The 18,336-nt window shown below is 54.7% G+C and overlaps 7 protein-coding genes across 7 annotated transcripts; 1 reads left to right on the top strand and 6 right to left on the bottom strand.

Annotated features, from left to right (window-relative positions):
• Window positions 1-34: 34 nt before the first annotated feature.
• On the bottom strand, window positions 35-673 carry EI97DRAFT_98142 (uncharacterized protein). The gene has a single exon (XM_033803259.1). It carries the CDS (start codon window positions 522-524, stop codon window positions 180-182), a length of 345 nt encoding a protein of 114 aa, XP_033652274.1. The 5' UTR covers window positions 525-673; the 3' UTR covers window positions 35-179.
• Window positions 674-823: 150 nt separating this feature from the next.
• EI97DRAFT_380860 (uncharacterized protein) lies at window positions 824-1,792 on the bottom strand (the record flags this gene model as incomplete). The annotated part of the gene is made up of 2 exons (XM_033795779.1): window positions 824-1,042; window positions 1,256-1,792. The coding sequence occupies 2 exons, from the start codon at window positions 1,790-1,792 to the stop codon at window positions 824-826; spliced, it is 756 nt and encodes a 251-aa protein (XP_033652273.1).
• A 948-nt stretch (window positions 1,793-2,740) lies between these two features.
• EI97DRAFT_434961 (uncharacterized protein) lies at window positions 2,741-3,538 on the bottom strand. The gene has a single exon (XM_033798756.1). It carries the CDS (start codon window positions 3,240-3,242, stop codon window positions 2,748-2,750), a length of 495 nt encoding a protein of 164 aa, XP_033652272.1. The 5' UTR covers window positions 3,243-3,538; the 3' UTR covers window positions 2,741-2,747.
• A 750-nt stretch (window positions 3,539-4,288) lies between these two features.
• EI97DRAFT_468615 (WD40 repeat-like protein) lies at window positions 4,289-7,817 on the bottom strand. The gene is made up of 2 exons (XM_033801664.1): window positions 7,271-7,817; window positions 4,289-7,220 (listed from the first exon to the last, which is right to left on the bottom strand). Exons 1-2 carry the CDS (start codon window positions 7,506-7,508, stop codon window positions 4,678-4,680), a joined length of 2,781 nt encoding a protein of 926 aa, XP_033652271.1. The 5' UTR covers window positions 7,509-7,817; the 3' UTR covers window positions 4,289-4,677.
• A 1,529-nt stretch (window positions 7,818-9,346) lies between these two features.
• EI97DRAFT_98052 (uncharacterized protein) lies at window positions 9,347-12,824 on the top strand. Its single transcript, XM_033803258.1, has 5 exons — window positions 9,347-10,104; window positions 10,162-10,716; window positions 10,771-11,028; window positions 11,129-11,297; window positions 11,347-12,824. Exons 1-5 carry the CDS (start codon window positions 9,433-9,435, stop codon window positions 12,750-12,752), a joined length of 3,060 nt encoding a protein of 1,019 aa, XP_033652270.1. The 5' UTR covers window positions 9,347-9,432; the 3' UTR covers window positions 12,753-12,824.
• Window positions 12,825-13,539: 715 nt separating this feature from the next.
• On the bottom strand, window positions 13,540-14,534 carry EI97DRAFT_434957 (conidiation-specific protein 10). The gene is made up of 2 exons (XM_033798755.1): window positions 13,965-14,534; window positions 13,540-13,858 (listed from the first exon to the last, which is right to left on the bottom strand). The coding sequence occupies exons 1-2, from the start codon at window positions 14,088-14,090 to the stop codon at window positions 13,760-13,762; spliced, it is 225 nt and encodes a 74-aa protein (XP_033652269.1). The 5' UTR covers window positions 14,091-14,534; the 3' UTR covers window positions 13,540-13,759.
• A 1,174-nt stretch (window positions 14,535-15,708) lies between these two features.
• On the bottom strand, window positions 15,709-17,869 carry EI97DRAFT_451526 (trehalase precursor; the record flags this gene model as incomplete). Its single annotated transcript, XM_033800349.1, has 4 exons — window positions 15,709-15,915; window positions 15,992-16,237; window positions 16,271-17,642; window positions 17,700-17,869. The coding sequence occupies 4 exons, from the start codon at window positions 17,867-17,869 to the stop codon at window positions 15,709-15,711; spliced, it is 1,995 nt and encodes a 664-aa protein (XP_033652268.1).
• Window positions 17,870-18,336: the final 467 nt, after the last annotated feature.

Genomic DNA, 18,336 nt, shown 5'->3' with positions numbered 1-18,336 from the left:
AGGTGTTTTCGTCAATGTGCGCCTCCAAGGGGATCGAGTACCTTGATATTCGACCCCCTTTCCCGCCCACGGCCTCACCCCATATCAACCCCCCTCTAAACAAGGGAGATCCATACCATGGGATGAGCATGGTCAGTTCCGTTCCGTTCGCCAAACACGCAAAGTCATGTCGCATCACATCACAGCCATACACAGCAATTTCCATTTGACAGGATGCGGACCTGCTGCCGCCGATGGGAGTGGTGATGGATGAACAGGGAGGGGGGTGTTGGATATCTATGTACGTATACATTTATTGTTCTAGCGAGGGGGAGTCGTAAGTTGATGTTTTTCCTTTCGACCAAGTGTTCTATTTCCCATGTTCCAGATGTACCACCAATGGTCCATTTCCTCTGTGAGAGCGATCGTCTAGAAAGGAGGAAAGAAAGGACAGGCAAGCCAGCCAAGCAAGCAAGCAAGGCTCCATACGCCGACCAATAACCAGAAACCAGGAACCAAGAAACGATAACCCATATTTTGTTCATTCATGGGAGGAAGATGCAACATGTGAACCCATCCCTCGGAAGAAGAAGGTGCCAAACGGCAAGAACGAATGGAAAAGCAAAGAAGCGACGAAGAGTAAAGCTATGTTCAAGAAGAGAAACCCGGCCAAACAGACAAGCTGCTCGACAGGTAAAGGACCTCAGATCCAAATCAAAGATATGCTCATGCACCAAACCAGCCAGGCGGCGGCAAACCCACTGCTCCAGTCTTGCATGCAAGATGCATCAAAATCACCAAAGGAGCTCAACACCCCCCACACACACCAACCACACCTCCCCACCTAACAAGTCGGCTCCACCAGCTCATACCCATCATTCCCGTCCTTCTCCACGACATCGGGTCCCGGGTTGGGGAACCTCAACTCGGCCGGGTTGCCGGGCGACTTGCACTCGGAGCCGGGCAGGTCAATGTTGAGCGACATCTCCGGGCGGGCCGAGAAGGCCACGGCCTCTGCGCGACGGTGGGGCGCCTTGAGGGCTTCGCTGCGCTCGAGGTTGCGCTTGTGGACGGCGAGAGCACGGCGCTGGACGTCGCGGATGCGGCGCGAGGTGGTAGGCGAGGAGCACGAGGAGCATTGGCAGCCTTCAGACCAAGATTTGGTGGGGCAGATGCAGGTGCAGCCTTCGAGTGTGAATTGCGAGTCGGGGTTTTGCTGGTCCGGCTTGTCCGGCTGCTGCTGAGGAGGGTTCTGCCCGTCGCCCGAGATCTGGACCGAGGCGCAGTTCATGTTGAACTCCTGCTCGCGATTGATCCAGGTCCAGGCGAAGACGGCCTTGCCCGCGGGGAGATCGGCAGGGACGACGAAGTCATACGTATGGTCCGCGGGATCCAGCGACTCGGCCTTGTCGTGGTGGGGGAAGTTGCCCTGCCATGTCTTGATGACCTTGAAAGTTTTACCTTGGTCAAGGGAGATGCCGATCTGGGCGGAGCCGCCGGCGTGGGTGCCTCCGACGGGGTTCTCTTGGGGAGAATTGATGCGGTGGCCCGAGACGGAGAAGTTGGCCTTCTGGCCTGGAGCCCAGGTGACGACGGGTTGGCCTTCGGGTTGGTCGAGGAGGTCCAGATGGCCTTTGCAGAGGGCGGTGACGGTTTGGCCGCAGCAGCCGTAGGGGTAGTTGAGGTAGGGGTCCGCCTTGCCCTCTGGGGTGAAGGGGTTGTTGTCTCCCAGGAGAGTAGGAGGGTAGTCGAGGTGTAGGTGTGCTTGGGCCAAGCCCAGGATGCTCAGGATGGTAACGATGTTGGTATACATCTTGGCAAAACGGCGAGATGGATTGGACAGGTTGTATTCAAGATGTTCGTCCGAGAAGGTGAGGTTGTTTTGAAAAGATTCGATGTCGAAAGGAAGACTGGCTTTTATCCTGTGGACCGACAAAGAGTGGATCTACAGAACACTGTATTGTGCAGCGGAAGACCGGTTAACAAGGCCGCAGTGGGGGGTGCCGCAACTGTAAAGGGCACAAGGCGTGACAGGGCGGAGCACGAGGCGATTTGGATCTGGAAAAAGGGATTTCGGAAAAGGGAAACAAACGCTCTGCGTTGGGAAAGAAGGAGTGCACAAAGGAGTGTGGATATGTCCACCAGGGCTAGCTGGTAACAGGAAGAGAGGGTGGGGACAAGAGGGAATGACTGGCGCACGCTTGAGTGTTGCTCGAGAGGTTTGCTGAAGAGAGCGACGCACATCCTTTTATAAAGTGCGGCGTTGGCTGATGACCTCTCCTTGCCCCTTCGCGTCCAAGACATGGCTTGTTGGTGGTGATTCCGCCACCCGGGCTTCCTTCACCTGGAGTGAAAGGTTCCAGGCGCCGTGCGACTGTGAAAGATGGACTGAAGTGAGCATGGTGGGTCTCCGGACGCGGTTCCTGACAGCCCAACAGCCAGTCATGTGAAGCCGGGAGACGGGCGGGGATCTGATGTGACTGCTCCGTCAGGGTCTGCAGAAACGCGCAGTTGGAGCAGGGCGTTTCGAAACGGAGGCGACTCGCGCAGCGGCAAGGTGCCCATCGGAGGTCGAAGGGAGGTGGACAAGGTGGTGAACATTTGGCTGGCTGTCGACATGTCGCAGAGTTACGGCGCCTTACCGCTTTCGGAGAAGCTTCTTAGCGCCCGCCCGCGTGGCTTGAGCGAGCGTATCGATAAGGAAGCGAAGCGAACTGGACGACCACTGCCTTGCTGCTCGGGATGCAATGTGAAGCAATACATAACCGTCAACGAGAAGAGGCTATCCTCTCCGCTATCCTCTCTGCCTCAGTAGCAATTTTGCAGCCACCGACTGCCAGAAGATTGGAATGCCACCAATTCTGCCCCGTACCGAGTACCTGCTGACGGGCGTGCCTGTCCCTTGACGCCCAAGAAAGCCACGCGGCTATTCGTAGGTTTGCCATAATTAACAAGGAAAAGAACAGACAGAAGGGGGAAAAAGAAACGGGTGATGTGATCCTTCCGGAGCTGCACCCGTCGAACTCGGCATTTTTTTTCTCGTCCTGTTCTTCACCGTTTGCTTTGCCCTGGCTCTGCTTCAGTCCGGATTCAGAAGAGACGAAGGGAGATTGTACTCCACACGAAGAAGAGGCCGCACCCGTTGGGAAGCCTGAAACCATCCCTTTGGCTCTACGCAGAGCTGTATTCCCGTTCAAACACATCCCTCCAGAGTCATCCGCAAGCTCAACTCTTTCCTGTGTCTTTCGCGGTGGATCCAACATCACAGCTCACGGCATGTTCCGGCATTCCTCCAATTCCCAACACCTCGTCCCACAGCCCTGCAATCCCAACACCCCTTCGCTCAACGGCGATCCTCCATCTCGGCCCGGGAACAACTTAATTCATTAACCTTCCAGAAGAACCGAACCTTGTCGATCCCTCGTTTGATCCCATTCACCCCAGGTATTATTACTCCTCCAAGAAGTCACGCACGGCTGCCCCGCACTGGTTGCAGACTACGAGTAGGAGGCATACTTAGTTCTACCACTTAGCTTATTACGCATCCCAAATGTACAATCTAAAATAGATGCTCTGTGCATCAACACTTCCTTCCGTTTCAGATAGACGACATTGCAGTGCACACCCGCGCGAATGGGGACACTAAAATCTATCCCAACACTAAAGTCTTTGTAAGACAGTAGGACACATACGGGAAATCCGTCTGCGCGACTCTGCGGGGCAACAAAGGGCAACACCGCATCCTTCAGCCCGTTGACGTGATTGTTGCTTACTTTGCCCCTCTGATTTTAACCTCCACACAGCATGTCTTCATTCATGATTCGTGCGCTTGGCCATGCGCTTACTGTGCCTACAGTGCCTCGCAGAAGTTCTTTGTAAGAAAGGCTGACAGCATCACTGTTGATTGCAGAATTGGCTTCGCTTATCGCCTTCAATCCTTCTTCATTCTTAGCTCATGCCTGCAGGACGGAGGAAGCAAGATGTTTAATTAAAGAAAACACCCTTTATATTTCTTCTCAGATGGTTTTTTGCTTTTTTAGACCGCGGGATAGGACCTATCGTTTGATGCAGGTGGGAGATAAATAGCTCATCCTTCATAAAGAGAGAGACAATGATAGAGCTTGTTGGAAGAAGGAGGCGTCCGCTCCTGATCAAACCCACGCACAGGGATTCTACGGAAACCGAGAGGAATGCTGGACGAGCACTTAAGAAATCACTAGATAGAGAGACCGTGACCGTTGTGAAGACTTACTACTAGACTACCAAAACTGCATGGTATGCAGCTCACTGATTCCATGTGCAAGGACAGCGCACTCTGATTTATGTTTATGAAGACGTCCACTCATCGCAGCATGAAAGTTAGCCAAATGACGCTATCAATATCATATCATGGCTATACAAGACAGATACATCAATGGATAGCCGATAGCAATATCTCGGATCCATCCCGCCCTCAATAGCACTGTTGCCCTTCGCTGCCCCAACGCCATCGCTTCCATCCTGGTGATCCTCAAGAACGCCTGAAAATGCCCATCTGAACCAAGAGCTCAAAAGTCGGTGCTCGCAAAACGCAGCAGATTGAAAGGGTCCACTGACGTAACCCTAAACCCAAACAATCCTCATAGTCCCTGAAACTCAAATGTTCCTCCAACACCATCGCCTTCCTTCCCACCTGCGCTGAATTCCCTCCCTAGACTTCTACCCGCTCTCCCCAAAGAACCGACTCGCAACGATGATATCGCGATCCCCATTCGCAAAATCCCATCCCACAATCGTCGGATCCTGCGAGCAGCAGATGATCCTCCGCGCATCGAACTGCAGTTTGAACACGCGCGAGTTGGTCGGCGGGTGGTTGAGCTGGTTGAGGTGGTGCGCGTGGTGGTGATGGTGATGGTGGTGGTGTGGGCCTGCTGCGGCTGCTGCGGCAGCGGCGGCTTGTCCGGGCGTTAAGCCTTGGGGAACTGGGGCGGCCGCGCCTGCCGCTGGAATGGGTGGCTGTGGCGGCTGTTGTTGTACTTGAGGTGCTTGCTGTCCTAGAGGAGGGATTGGGTTGACTGGGTTGCCAGTCATCGTTGCGGGAGCTCCAGTCTGAGTAGTAGGACCTGCGTTAGTGTGTTGTCCGGCTTGACCCTGAGCTGTCTGAGCAGCAGCATGCAAGAGTGAAGCTTGCTGTGCCAAATTGTGTGCAGCCTGGGCCTGGGCCTGAGCCTGGTGAGCAAGGGCCTGGAAGTTCGTTGCAGCAGTTCCGTTGGGTTGGAGGGCCACGCCTCCTTGATTACGGTTTTGGGGGACGCGCCGACGGCCTCCACCAGCTGCCCTGACGGCCTCGTTCTGGTAGAGAACCTTTGATTTTTCCCAAATTCCGTCTGCGTTCTTCTTCCAGATGATGATGGTCTCATCGTAGGAGCCCGAGACGATGCGAGCCCACTTGCTTCCACCACCGCCAGGAGGCAGCTTCGCACCGTATGCCAGAATAGACCTTGGATCGCGAGAGCCTGCGTTTCGCACACGTCGCCGATCCCTTGTTAGATTCTCGGGGACAAGCCCCTTTATCTTCGCTTCAAAAAAGCGGCGGTCAACAGCCCTCGCCTCGGCTTCCAGCTCATCCTCGTTACCAGGAAGGTCACCAAATTGCGCCTGCACCGTCCGCACAAGGTTGGTGTGACCTTGCAAACACGCCACCTCAGCACCGGTTGCTCTATCGAATATCCGCACTGTCTCGTCGGAGCTCCCGCTGACGATTCGCCGCCCATCGAACTGGACACAAGCGATTCCCTTGGTGTGACCGGGGAAAGTCATCAGACAGACACCCGTGCGTACATCCCACACTTTGACGTTCCGGTCACCTGAAGCCGACACGATTTGACCGTCATAGATTTGGATAGCATTAACGGCAGCCCCGTGTCCTTCCATGGTCATGAGCAGAGAGTAGGGCTGCAGTGGTTTGAAATGCAGGTGGGACGTCTCGGTGATATGTTGCATGTTGATTATGTAGGGCGGGAATTGCGCCTTGGATCTCGTGGTAGATGAAGGGTAGGCATCATCGGTCGGCCAAAGCTCTTTTCGATTCCAGACCTTGATGGTTTTGTCCTTGGAGCACGTAACCAAATACCGATCGTCGAATCGGAGGTTGAGCACCGATTCCGAGTGTGCTTGGTCTATCTTTTTGATGAGCTTTCCAGTGGAAAACTGCCATAGAATTACTCGACAATCGCTTCCAGCGGTTATCAATATATCTTCTTCGGGCCGTTCGTCAAATTGGAGACAGAGTACCGAGCCAGTATGTTCCTGAAGCGGAGGATGCACAAGGCGCTGGGTATCAAGGTCCCAGATTCGGATCGTCTTGTCTCTGCTGCCGCTCACGAGATACTTGCCCGAGTATTGTATCGTGTACACGCATTCCGTGTGCCGCTCTTCTGGGTGGTCTGGATGCGGGAGCTGGAAATTGGTATACCGGCCCATGTCCCAATTTTCTTCTAAGCGTCTCTTTTGCTTATATAGGTATTGCCAGTTGATTTTGGGCTCCGTGCTCGAGGGAAGGAATAAGGTTGGGCGGACAGGAGGATCAAGGGCATCTGATATCACTGGAGTTGTTGCGGCTACATCCTCATCGATCTCCGTCGTCGTCTTCTTTCGACGTATGCTTTCCAATGGCGATAGTGGAACACCTCCGGTTGGTTCGGACACATAGGTAACGCCTTCCATGGCATCATCCGCTTTTGATGGACCTTCATCCGCCTCCACGGCATGATGCTGCTCAGCCCAGTTGGGAGGGCCGTCACTGGAGCCATCGAGAGACATGGGTTCCATCCTCGCCCTTACGCTGCTGTCCGTCTCGGTTCTCTCCAGTAATGAAGGCTTTTGGCAATGCCGCTTCTTGGTTGAGGGCTTGTCGGAGTCGGTATCTTCGGTGGTCCGTGGCCTGGTCTTCTTTTCCTTCAGATTCGCTCGCCGTACTCTCTCAGCCTCTTCAAAAGCGCGCACTTGGGCGAAGTCGGAATTCCAGCCCTCCAAGCGGAAGAGCAGCCTCCAGAGAGGACTGTCCATGACCCGCGCCCGCCAGGCCTTGGATAATGTGGAGGCGCGCAACAGCGTCTCGGGACTAAGATATGAGAAGATATGGAAGGTTATCTCCGGAGGGAGGTGTAAGACCGGGTCGAGGTGTAGAAGGGGGTTCAGTTTCTCTACTATGCCTGCTATTGACGACGTGCGCAGGGAACGAAGGATAGCATACGCGAACTCTATACAGACCGTTAGCAGTGGTTGCGCAAGGGGAGCCGAGGAGACAAACCGCTCCGGTCGCTTTCGCTCATATTCAGGACCCATTCGGGCAGAGGATAATGGGTGTCCATCCCGACATCCTCGCCGTCGCCTAACCTGGTATCCATCCTCAGAACCAGATCGCTCCCGCTCTGGCTTCTGGTATCCTCCGAGTATCCTTCATCGATCTTACTTATGGACGAGACGGACCGGAATGCTTGGAGGTAGGATGGGGTCGCGAAGTCGGCGTCGCTGATGGGGCCCGCCATGCCGCGCGAAGGAGGAGCGACAAATCCAGAATACTATGAGTTGGTGGAAACGCGCAGTGAGGAGACTGGGATTCAAGGCCGAATCAGGGAATCGCGGAGTAGTGTTGATAAAACAAAGACTTGCGGGTTCTGGTTGGGTGACGACTCGAGTGGTCCGGGCAGACGATGATGAGGTGAAAGATACAAAGCGGCGCACAGAGATGTCGGGTGCTCACTGCAGTTCGAGATCACACTCCAGTTTCGTTCTCCAGGGCTCCGAGGTGGCGTGGTTACCAAACAAGGTGATGGGCGGGATGTTTAAGCCAGGTGCAACCCGTCAGGCGGCCGTTCCTTGTTGCGGTTTCCCGCGAGCTATTCACGCCAAGCTTCTCCAGACCTGACGCTAGCCATTTAAAGCTAGCCGCTGGGCATGTATCGTTTCTTAACTACACGACACAATAGGCAACGGTTACAGTGTGCGAGCTGAAGACTCGTACAGGGAATTGCGGAATGCCCTTTACAATCACTTTGCGACCTGGAACGTCAAGAGTATTCTTGGTACTTTGGTGAAGGAAGGGTGGAAGGGTCGAAGCCCCCCAACAGGTCCGCAGGCTGACATTGATTGTAAAAGACGGACGAATACAGTGGCGGGAGTAGGTAACCGCCGTCTGTACTTTGGATAGCTATGTTGCATTATCACAAGTGTGAAGTCGTAATCCTTTAACAGTCGGAGTGACAAACGCCAGTGACCATGCGACCATGGGTACGGAGTAAGTCCATGACGGATGCCTTCAAAGGTTCGAAGCTCCAATGCAAACGCTCAGCACCATGTTGAGCCTCAACTTCTGTTTGGCGAAAGTCGGATCATCAGTGGGACCAACAACCTTTCTAGTCATGCTGTGCGTGGACTTGAAAGTCTCCTCGGGCGATGCTGTCTTTCTGCGAAAAAGTAGTTGGAGCAGCGTGACTTCTTGTGAGTGAAAGCATGACACGATCGTCGAGGTTGGTGCAAACGTTGAGCAGAGTGGTGGTTGCATTATTATGACCCCTCACATACCCGTTATGCTTTTGCACTTTGCAATCCCTGGAGGCATGTTCGGAGCGACCACTGACCAGCAAAAGCACGGCTGCTTGCTGCGGGTCCGACTTGGAGGGGCACCCAGTCCTAGCTCCGCAGGCGGGCACGCACAGTGGTGATCTGTATGGATGGATCTGTATCCACAATAACAATGGTCTGCCACTCACGGCATCGAAAAAGGGGTAGCGCAGTGATGAATAAAAAGACGCAACAAACGGTGAGGAAGATAGAGAGAGGACGGCCCGAAAAAGAACAGCATCCAACTTAAGTGCAAATGTGAGAAGAGGGTTGTGTTAACCTTTTAAAAGCGCATTTCGCCCAATCCACGGATGCCGCTTCTCCTTGTCCCTGTTCCCTTTGATGTTGCCCAGGGCTGGAGGTGTTGTCTCACGGCACGTGACGTCCCCGATCCCCGACGCTTCCAAGCCGCCTGCATGAGGAGGGCTGATGTGAAACGAGGCCACTGCAACCGCCCACCCACCTTCACCACACTTTCACCACCTGCATCTCCGCCTCGACCCCTTATCACGCACTCCTGCTGCCTCTCTTGACTATCTACCGGTTGTCCGCCCTCGCCCACGCCCCAACAACAATCGCGACAAAAGGAAAAGGAACGCAGCCCGTCTCCGCCCCGCGCCTGTGCTCAGGGACTCTCCAGACCGCCTTGTCTCCGCCGCCCGTGCCTGCCCGTTAGCCCCCGTGGGTCCTCTCTGCCCCGTTCGAAACCCTGCCCAGCATCCACCCAGCACCCACCAGCAGCACCCACCACCCAGCAAACCCAGCACACCCAGCACCCACCGTCAAAGCGCTCTGCCCGCCACCGTTATTCTGTCACCCGGAGGCCCTGCAGGGCGATGAGCTGCTAGCATGGAGGTAGCGTTCCACTCCGGACTTGCGAGAGCCTACACTCAATCACCTACCTCCTCCTCCTCCTCCTCCTCCACCCCCACCACGCGCTCCCGGATGACTTCGACGGGCGCCCCGCCTGCCCTCATGAGCCACCAGAGCTACCAGAGCCAGTATTCCGCATACTCGCACAGCAGCGCCCGCGACACACAATCCACCCAGGCCACCTCGTCCTCGACTCTCTTTAGCCACCCCCCGCCCTTTCCCTCCTCGTCCTCCTCCACTCCCGTCAATGGCGGCCCCGTCGAAGCCTCCAATAATGTCCTCAACAAGCGTGCCGACAAGGACACCTCGCTCTTCCAACGATGCCTCAATCTGCAGATGCGTCTCCGCCTGATTCCCGGCTTCGAGCAGTGGATGCGCGAGGAAGAGGACAAGGCCGACGACGATGCAGATCCCGTCACGCTGTTGTGGAGGACCTTCAGGAGGGGATATCCGCTTCTGGACATTTACAATGCCCTGGGCCCCAAGGTACCGCTGAGCATCGACGAGTCCAAGATTGCCGAGAAGAACAGACCCAAGACCGCGGCATACAAGTTCATTCAGGCGTGCGTCGGAGAGCTCAAATTCCCCTCCGAAGAGTGTTTCATTCTCAGTGACCTCTATGGTGACGACACGACCGGTTTCGTAAAAGTGAGATTTGCCCCGTCCTACTCTCTGCCTGCCAGCGAAACGGCTAATCCATGCTAGGTCACCAATGTCGTCAACCGCGTGCTGGATATTCTCGTGCAGATGGGTATAATAAACACAGAGACTCCCGTGTCAGACGACGCCTCTGGCATTTCCAACGGCAAGCGAACCCAACGGGAGCACATCATTGACGAATTAGTCAAGACCGAGCGCACCTATGTTCAGCATTTGGAGCTCCTGCAGGCCTTCAAAAAACTTGTCGAAGAGAAAGGCGTCATCACGGGTGACAGCGTGCACGATATCTTTCTCAACCTCAATGCGCTCCTAGATTTCCAACGTCGCTTTCTCATCCGCGTTGAGCAGACAAACGCACAACCGCCGTCCGAGCAGAACTGGGGTCAGCTCTTCGTCTTGTACAAGGACGCCTTCCATGTCTACGAACCGTACATTGCCAATCAGAAGAAGTGCGAGGAAGTCGCAATGCGCGAGTTTGACAAGTTGAAGGAGACGGGAGGGTCAGCCGAAATGCAGCAGATGGTGGAATCCCCAACCCACTTGACTTCCTTTCTCTTGAAACCTTTCCAGCGGCTCGCAAAATATCCTCTCCTTCTCAAGGTACTTACCCTATCCGAAGCGTCCGTATTCGTCTCATGGCTAACGTCCGAATAGGAACTACGAGACAAAGGCGATCTCGACCAACAGCGCAGGGATGACATCTCTAGCGGCATAGAAGCGGCTACCTCTGTCCTCGAGCGAACAAATGCGGCAATTGACCGTGAGGAGAGGATGGAAGCCGTGGAGGAGCTGAAGATGTTGGTCGACGACTGGAAGGGTCATCGCATCGAAGGGTTCGGCGATCTGTTGCTCCACGGCCAGTTCACCGTTCTCAAGGGTGACGCCCCCAACGCCAAGAGCGAAGAACGAGAGGTCCGTTAACCCTTTGCAATCACGATCCACTTTCACGCCCCTCTACAGCCTCTCCGACTTAACTGGTTCTGGTCTGTGAACCACGCTGACTGTGTTTCAGTACAAAATCTACCTGTTCGAAATGATCCTGCTCTGCTGCAAGGACATTAATCCGAATAAGCAGAAGAACCGGATGAAGGCGTTGGCCAAGAACGGCAAGCCCAAGCTGCAGCTCAAAGGTCGCATCTTCATGCAGAATGTGACGGAAACGATATCGCTGCAGAAACCAGGTAAGAACCAGAGCCCAGCCGTGTTACTTCTAGGTACTGAGCTCTGAAGGGTCCTACACATGCCAAATCTTCTGGAAAGGTGATCCCGGAATTGAGAATTTCATCATCAAGTTCAATTCGGAGGAGACCATGAAGAAATGGGCCACACAGGTCGATACCCAACGACGCATCTGGAAGGATCACGCAAGATCAAGCAGCAGCACGACACAATCGAAGCCTTCCGACACACAGTTCATCGCCCTCCAGGGAGAAGTTCTAGAAAACCCTTACCGAGAGGATGACGACGACGGGGATGACGAAGATATCGACACTGTAATTCCAGGCTATCCCGGACCCCATGACCACTACCACCGACAGAACAGCTCGGGCGGACCCCCTCGGTCCCGGTCCACGACTGGCGAGAGTGGACCTCCAGGGAACGAGCTAGACCCGGGGCTACCACCTCCACGTTTCCCTGTCGGTTACCCTCCACAGGCTCCGCTGACCTTGCGCACCCAGCAGATCGCAGCGTCTGCGGGCAACCAAGACTCATACTTCTCCCCGACCGCCGAATCCCCGGCGTCCGCCCATTCCATTGCTCGCACCAGTTCCTCATCAGCTGGCACCTTCCCCTTTCCCAGACAGGCACCGCCAACCGGATGGCAAGACGAGAACAATCGCTACACCGCTCCTCCACCTGGGCGCGGACACATGTCCCGCGATGGGCCTAGTCGCGGCATGCAGCGGCCATCGCTTCCTGCTAATGCTGGTCTCTCTATGATGCAAGGTCGATCGAGGGCCGCAAGCAGCCCTGACATTCACAACTCTGCAGGGCGCAGGGCACCACCCAGCGGACCAACACCCCCAGTGCCTGATGTCCCTCCGTTCCCCATCCATTTCGCCTATGATCGAGCCATTCCACATCGGAGCCAGAGCAATTCCCCGGGCAACTTACCAACTCGAGCCGCTACACAATCGCCTGCGGTACAGCGGGAGCGTTTAGCCGTGCAGCAACGCACTGCTGCGGAATTGGCGAATACGGACTATCATGGTGGCCCAGCACGTCGGGATCCTTCCCATTCGGCGATGTCACGCAATGGAACTCCCCTCTCGTCGTTCGAGCGCACACTAACCCCGTCTTCGATGGATTCTCGGACGACCTCGCCTCCGTTGCCGACACAGCTGAAAGTGAAGGTCCATTGTCCCTCAGCTGGCAGCACGATGACGCTTGTCGTTCCGACGACAATTAGCTTCCAATCCCTGAAAGACCGCATCGACGCCAAGCTTCAGCGCTCGACGAGCGTGTCTCTCAGCGCGGGACAGGTGAAGCTGAAGTATCTCGACGAAGACGACTTTGTGAGCATCCAGTCCGACGAGGATGTGCAAACGGCGTTCGAGACATGGAAGGAGCAGCAGAGGGACCTGGGAGCCGGTGGACAGCAACTAGGCGAGATTGAGCTGTTTTGTCAGCGATGATACCACAATCTGTTTTGAGCGTGGTCAAAATGGTATGTCTTGTTTGAGTGTGTTTTGCATGTTTTCCAGCCGGTTTCATGATGCCAAATCCTGTCGACAGCGTGGCAATGTTGCGGCAGGATCAGCACAGGAAGAAACGTCGGGCTATTTTATTGTTAACTGCGTCGATGCGAGCGAGCACATTGAGCGGTATGTTAGCGGTGGATGGACGGGGAGATACCGGGAGACCATCACGGACCACCACATCCGGCATCTGCGCATGTTGGCCCCTTCCGTGTCTTTGGGGTGATTGTGGGACTTGGTGCGATGCAGCGATGTGGGAGTGAGTGGAGGAGGCTTGTACGCAAAGATCATGTCTGTCTGGATTGGTCGGGCCGGAAAGGAAAGGGAAAGACCACGGTCGGGGTACGATTTGATGATATTGATGGCATTTATGAATTTGGGACTTTAGGTGTGCTTTATTCTTGTTGACGACAGCGAGCGAGCGACTGGTGTGGAGAGGGGTGGGGTGAGAAGACTATTTTTATTTTTTTTATCTGTTCTCCTCCATGGTTCTGTAATCTGGGTAGGATGGAGGGGCTGGTGTGGGACTTCTCCTTCTTCTTCTTTCTTTTTCCTTCCGGAGTGGAAGGTGTTTCTATTAGATTATTGAATATTCCTTCCCTTTCATGTCTGCTTCCCAAGACGCAGTTTCTTGTCTGTCGTAAATGACGTGTGATGTCTGATGTATAAGCTTCATCGATTCAGCGACACGGTTAGTTTGGTCACTGATATGGGACTCTTCGCATTCGTGATTGCGTTCAATTGAAACCATTTTCTATTCTTTCCTATTATCGTACACGCCTCGCATACACCGTCCATCCCATCCACTCCCATTCCCTTCTCAACACCGCTCAGTATAAAAAGACAGACATCAAACAAGAGCTTTCAACACCATGACTCCTCTTCCCACCTCACCGACACCCAATAGTACAGCTCATCATGGGCCGGCCGACGGAACCCCTCTTTTACTTCGAACCGCCCTTGCGCCCGGCCTCGCGCGCCCGCTCGCTGCCGGGCTCAAAGGAGCCGGACGAGGCGTGCCCGCCCTTGGAGGCGATTTCCCTCTGCCGGATGGGTCAGTTGACTTTTTCAACAATGTAGGGGGAAGGGAGGGGAGGAAGTTTAGGTAGAAAGGGGAAGGGGAGAGGGAGAGGGAGAGGGACTACGAACCTGCTTATCCGGATCCATGCTGGCGAAACCACCGGAGTGGCTGGCCTGGCCGCCCTTGGAGGCGATTTCCTGCACCTCTTCCTTGGGGCGGTTGGCGAAGTTGCCTGGGTTGGGGTTGTCGGTCATTTTTTAGTTAAGATTTTGGCTTCGGTTCGTGTGGGATTTGGCTTGGTTTTAGAGGTGGGGATTCGGGTTTGAATTGAGTGCTGTGTGTGGGGTGTTATATGAAGGTAGGTGAGGTGACAGGGAAAGCAGAGGGGGCAGTTTGATATATGTGTGCTTGAATTTTGTGGTAGTCGGAGGGAATGGAAGGGTTCGGGAATGATGGCATTAGTTCAGAATCGCATCACTATTTCGTCAGAAGAGGCGAAGGCTAGACTACAGCATCGATGTGCATGTCTATTCGCGGGATACTGGTGCTTAGTAAGGGTTATAGCTACTGGTCCGTGGTAAATGGCAAAAAATGGGAGATCTAGAGGCCCTGGAACGTTCCGGTGCTTGGGGAATATTTGACGTCAACCAACTCCTTCCATACCTCACCAACCTCAGGAGGAGGTCGACGACGTCAGGCTTTGGGAGTGGGGAGCCTTGTCGACGTTTGCGTCGTCGATTCTCGGGGGCTGGTTCGCCGGGGATTTTTCCATCTCCAGATTCAAATCACCCGTGTAATTCAGAGGGAGGAGAAAGAAAGATAAAAAGACGTGGGGCTTGTGGTAAAACTGATTGTTGAGGACGCCAAAGCGTTCTTCACCACTACTACCTTATCAATACAAAATGGGCGCCTTTTGAATAATTGCCGAGTTTGGGTCCGGTCGACGTCCTAGCAGGTGCGGGGGAACTGTGGGGTATACTGCAGTAAACAGCTTACCCAAGGGTACTGTGTATTGTAGCTATACCATAATACTTTGATACTGTAATACGGTAGGTTACATATACGGCACTTACCTAACGTACCTTTGGCAAGAGTAGAGTAGAGTATCTCTGTGGACGAGTAGAATATCTTTGACAAGTTCTCGGCCGTAGATGTCATTCACCTTTGATTCCAACTTTGCACAAAGTACCGCTTGCAGTAATGATGGATTCTAGTACGACTGCGAAAGCCGAGGAACTGGTACTGTGTACTTACTGTTGTATAGCTGCGTCGCCATACACAGTAAGACGGGAAAAGGGATGTGCACTTGTGTAACACAACGTATCTGTCCATTACGTTACCATGATGTACCCAACTGGTGCCACTACATGAAGCCATTTTACATAGTACGGGCCAACCCTGAAAAGCGAAATCTGACCGATTGCTTTTCCGTCTGGGTCCAGCAGACTGGGCAGCGGCGAATTGGCGGGTTGAGTGTGATGGCGATGGAGTGGTGGAAAGGCGGACGTTGAGAACGGGCTATCACGCCAGCCCGTCTAGGTGGCACGATAAACGGCGTTACGATTGGCGGATGGGAGTTGCATGATGACGACGATGGTTATAGTATGAGTGTTCCATGGCAGAGAGTTACAGTAGGGCCTTGGTATCAACAAGTAATTGGGGAGTCGCTGGCGCTACTGTGGGGACATAACAACACAGAAACTTAGCCCCTCCGCACGAAAAGTTGAATATCGGAAGAGGACAAACCAAAGAATTTTAACATTATCATTCAAGTCTTGGCTGAGACAGCTACACTATCCGCGGCCCACTAGTACCGATTTCATGATACATCGTCTTTTCATCTAAACATCCCCACGACCGACTAGACATTACTTACTGCGCCCTCTTCCCAAACTTCTTGGTCCACGCCGCATCCCTCGGAGCCAGATGAACCGCGCTCCTAGCAGTCAGGCTCCTCTTCTCCTGGGGCGCAATGTGTGCCGCCGTAATGTTGCCGCAATCGGGTGTCTTCAGCGACTGTCCGAAGACGTCTGCGATCCAGATGAGGACGCCGTTGGTCCAGCCGAAGCCTTCGACGACCTGCGGAATGTGTTAGCTTTTCGCCTCGTGGATGACATGCTCCGGATAGCAAGAGCAAGGGTCCAAAGAAACTCACCTTATACTCGCCGCCGCTACCAGCCGCGTTCGTCGAGTTGTCGCTATACTTCTCAAACATGGTCCCATTCGACCCCTCTCGCACACCCTCGAGCTTCGGGAACTCTGGCGTCGAGCCTCCCGTGACCCTCCACGTGCAGAACGTCGAATCGAGATAGCGCTGCGCAAGGCGGAGCGCCAACTCCTGCGTCCACACGTAGTCCTCGTCGGAGCCCTCGTTCTCATCGACGGGCGTGTTCAGCAGACCCTGGATGAGGATATACTGCAGCGGGGGCCAGACATTGGGCTCATCCCACTGCTGGCCAGTGATGAGGTTGGAGGCGGAGATGGCACCGGCCTTCGCATCGAGTTCCTCGCTGATGCGGCGGTAGGCGCGGCGGACGGAGCTGGCGTTGTTGAGGAGCTCGTCCGGCGCGGCTCCCGTCCAGAAGGGGTAGAATTGGGTTGGTGATTGCCAGATCTGGTAACCCTCCGGAGCGCCCTCTGTGTCGCTTTGGCGTGCCGTCCGGTCCGATGGTACGTAAATGGCCTTTGCGCCAGAGGTGAGGTTGTAGTCAAAGTAGCCAAAATGCTCTTCGTCCCAGAAGATGGCCGTCATGGCCTCTTGCCGGGCGTCGGCGCGGTTGGCCCACTCCTTGGCGGCGGTGTAGTTGCCGAGGGAGCGGTAGAAGTTGGCAATGGTCTTCTCGTTGGCGTAGAGAATGGAGTTGAGCTCTACGGGAATGATGTTGTACGTGTTCAGCGAGCGGAGCGGGAACGAGGTGTCGCTGATGGCGTCGTTGGGATTTCTCAACCACCGTGCCGAGTAATCGAAGCCGCTTTCCGCGCCCGATGCGAGGTTGGCGTACAGCTGCGCCTTCTGCGCCGGATCAAGTGGAATCGATCCATTGAAGACCTCGCCCTTCTTGTTGTAATAGGAGACATTGTTCGCGGTAACGTAGTCCTCACGGTAAGACTCGGGCCTCGGCTCCGTGTTGAGTACAGCATAACGACTGAGCGAGTAGGTCTTGCCTCCGCGATGGAGCTCAACGGTCCGGTTCTTGACCCAGAAGTCGTACTCCTTCTCCAACAAGGGCATGGCTCGTTGAAGAATGGTGCTGTTGTGTGTCTGCTCGATGTAGATGCGGATCATCTGAGTGAGCAGAGGCGGCTGGCTGCGGTTGAGATAGTAGAGGCGCGCTCCGTTGGGGACGAAGCCATATCTGTCGACGAAGTCGAGGAAGTTCTCGATCATGTTGTATGCGATCTCGGTGAAGGAGCCCTTGGTTCGCAGCAAGCCTTCGATGACCCAGAACGAGTCCCAATAGTAGGGTTCCCTAAAGCGACCGCCAGCGACCACGAAGGGGCGTGCGATGGGCAAGAAGGAGTCGACGCACTCGGTGCAGTTGGGGTTGGGAGAGCCAGCATATTTCCTCGTCAAATCAGGCCAGATGTCAATGACCTGGCGCACAAAGTCTTTGACGGTGCTGCTGTTGACATTGTCCAGGAATTCCGGTTGGGTTTCAAGCTGGTTAGGGTCGATTTCGGCGAGCTCGGAGCCAGCCTCGCCAAAATACGTCTTGAGGAAATCGTTTAGGGCGGTGTTGTTCTGGATGGGCCTTTCAAGTTTGCTGAAAGCCTCGAGAACTTCGTTCAGCGGACGAATCGTCGGCCTTTGGACGGACAGTCAGCGCAAAGGACGCCCTGGGTGCTTCAATCGGTAGGCTTACAGATCAACGAACGTCTTGGAGTCCACGAAGGGTCTCGCGAGCTCAATCTCTTTGAGCAGGTTTCCGATGCAGTAGATTTCCGAGTCGCAGGGAGCAATCATGGAGCCATTGAAATAAATGGAGGCCGCCAGGGGCAGCAGAGCTGCCCACGCCGCAAACGTCGATTTCATGTTTCACAGATAACGGACGTCACGGAGGGAAAGAACGCGTGCAACAGAAGGCGCAGAAGGCGCTCGGCGAGGTTTTTATACTGCCGATCACCAAGGCACACGCCTGTTGCCTCCACCCAAGAGCCTGGTCACGGAAACCAGCGTCGGTGGCTTGGGGAGTCTGTCCGTCCCCGGCCGGGGAAGAAAAACGGGGAAGAAATACGGGGTGGTAAAATGTCAATCACATTTTCTAGGGGACGGCAAAGGATCGCAGAGGATCGTCGAACCAATGAATGAAACCGAAGGAACGTAAGGAAAGCGAAAAAAGGCGCACAGGCAGGCAAAAATTCCCTAGGCACTCGTCTCTGGAGGTGTTGGATTGCACGATGCTCGTCTTGTGACGGCCCTTTTCCCCACAAAGAGGGCAGGTCGTTGTGAAGTCTGGGCTTGGCAGTGATGTCAGCGCAAGGGAGGAGGAAAAAAGCCGA

Source organism: Westerdykella ornata (genome assembly GCF_010094085.1).
Source record: "Westerdykella ornata strain CBS 379.55 unplaced genomic scaffold EI97scaffold_18, whole genome shotgun sequence".
Classification (NCBI taxonomy): domain Eukaryota; kingdom Fungi; phylum Ascomycota; class Dothideomycetes; order Pleosporales; family Sporormiaceae; genus Westerdykella; species Westerdykella ornata.
This window is presented reverse-complemented; position numbering and strand designations above follow the sequence as displayed.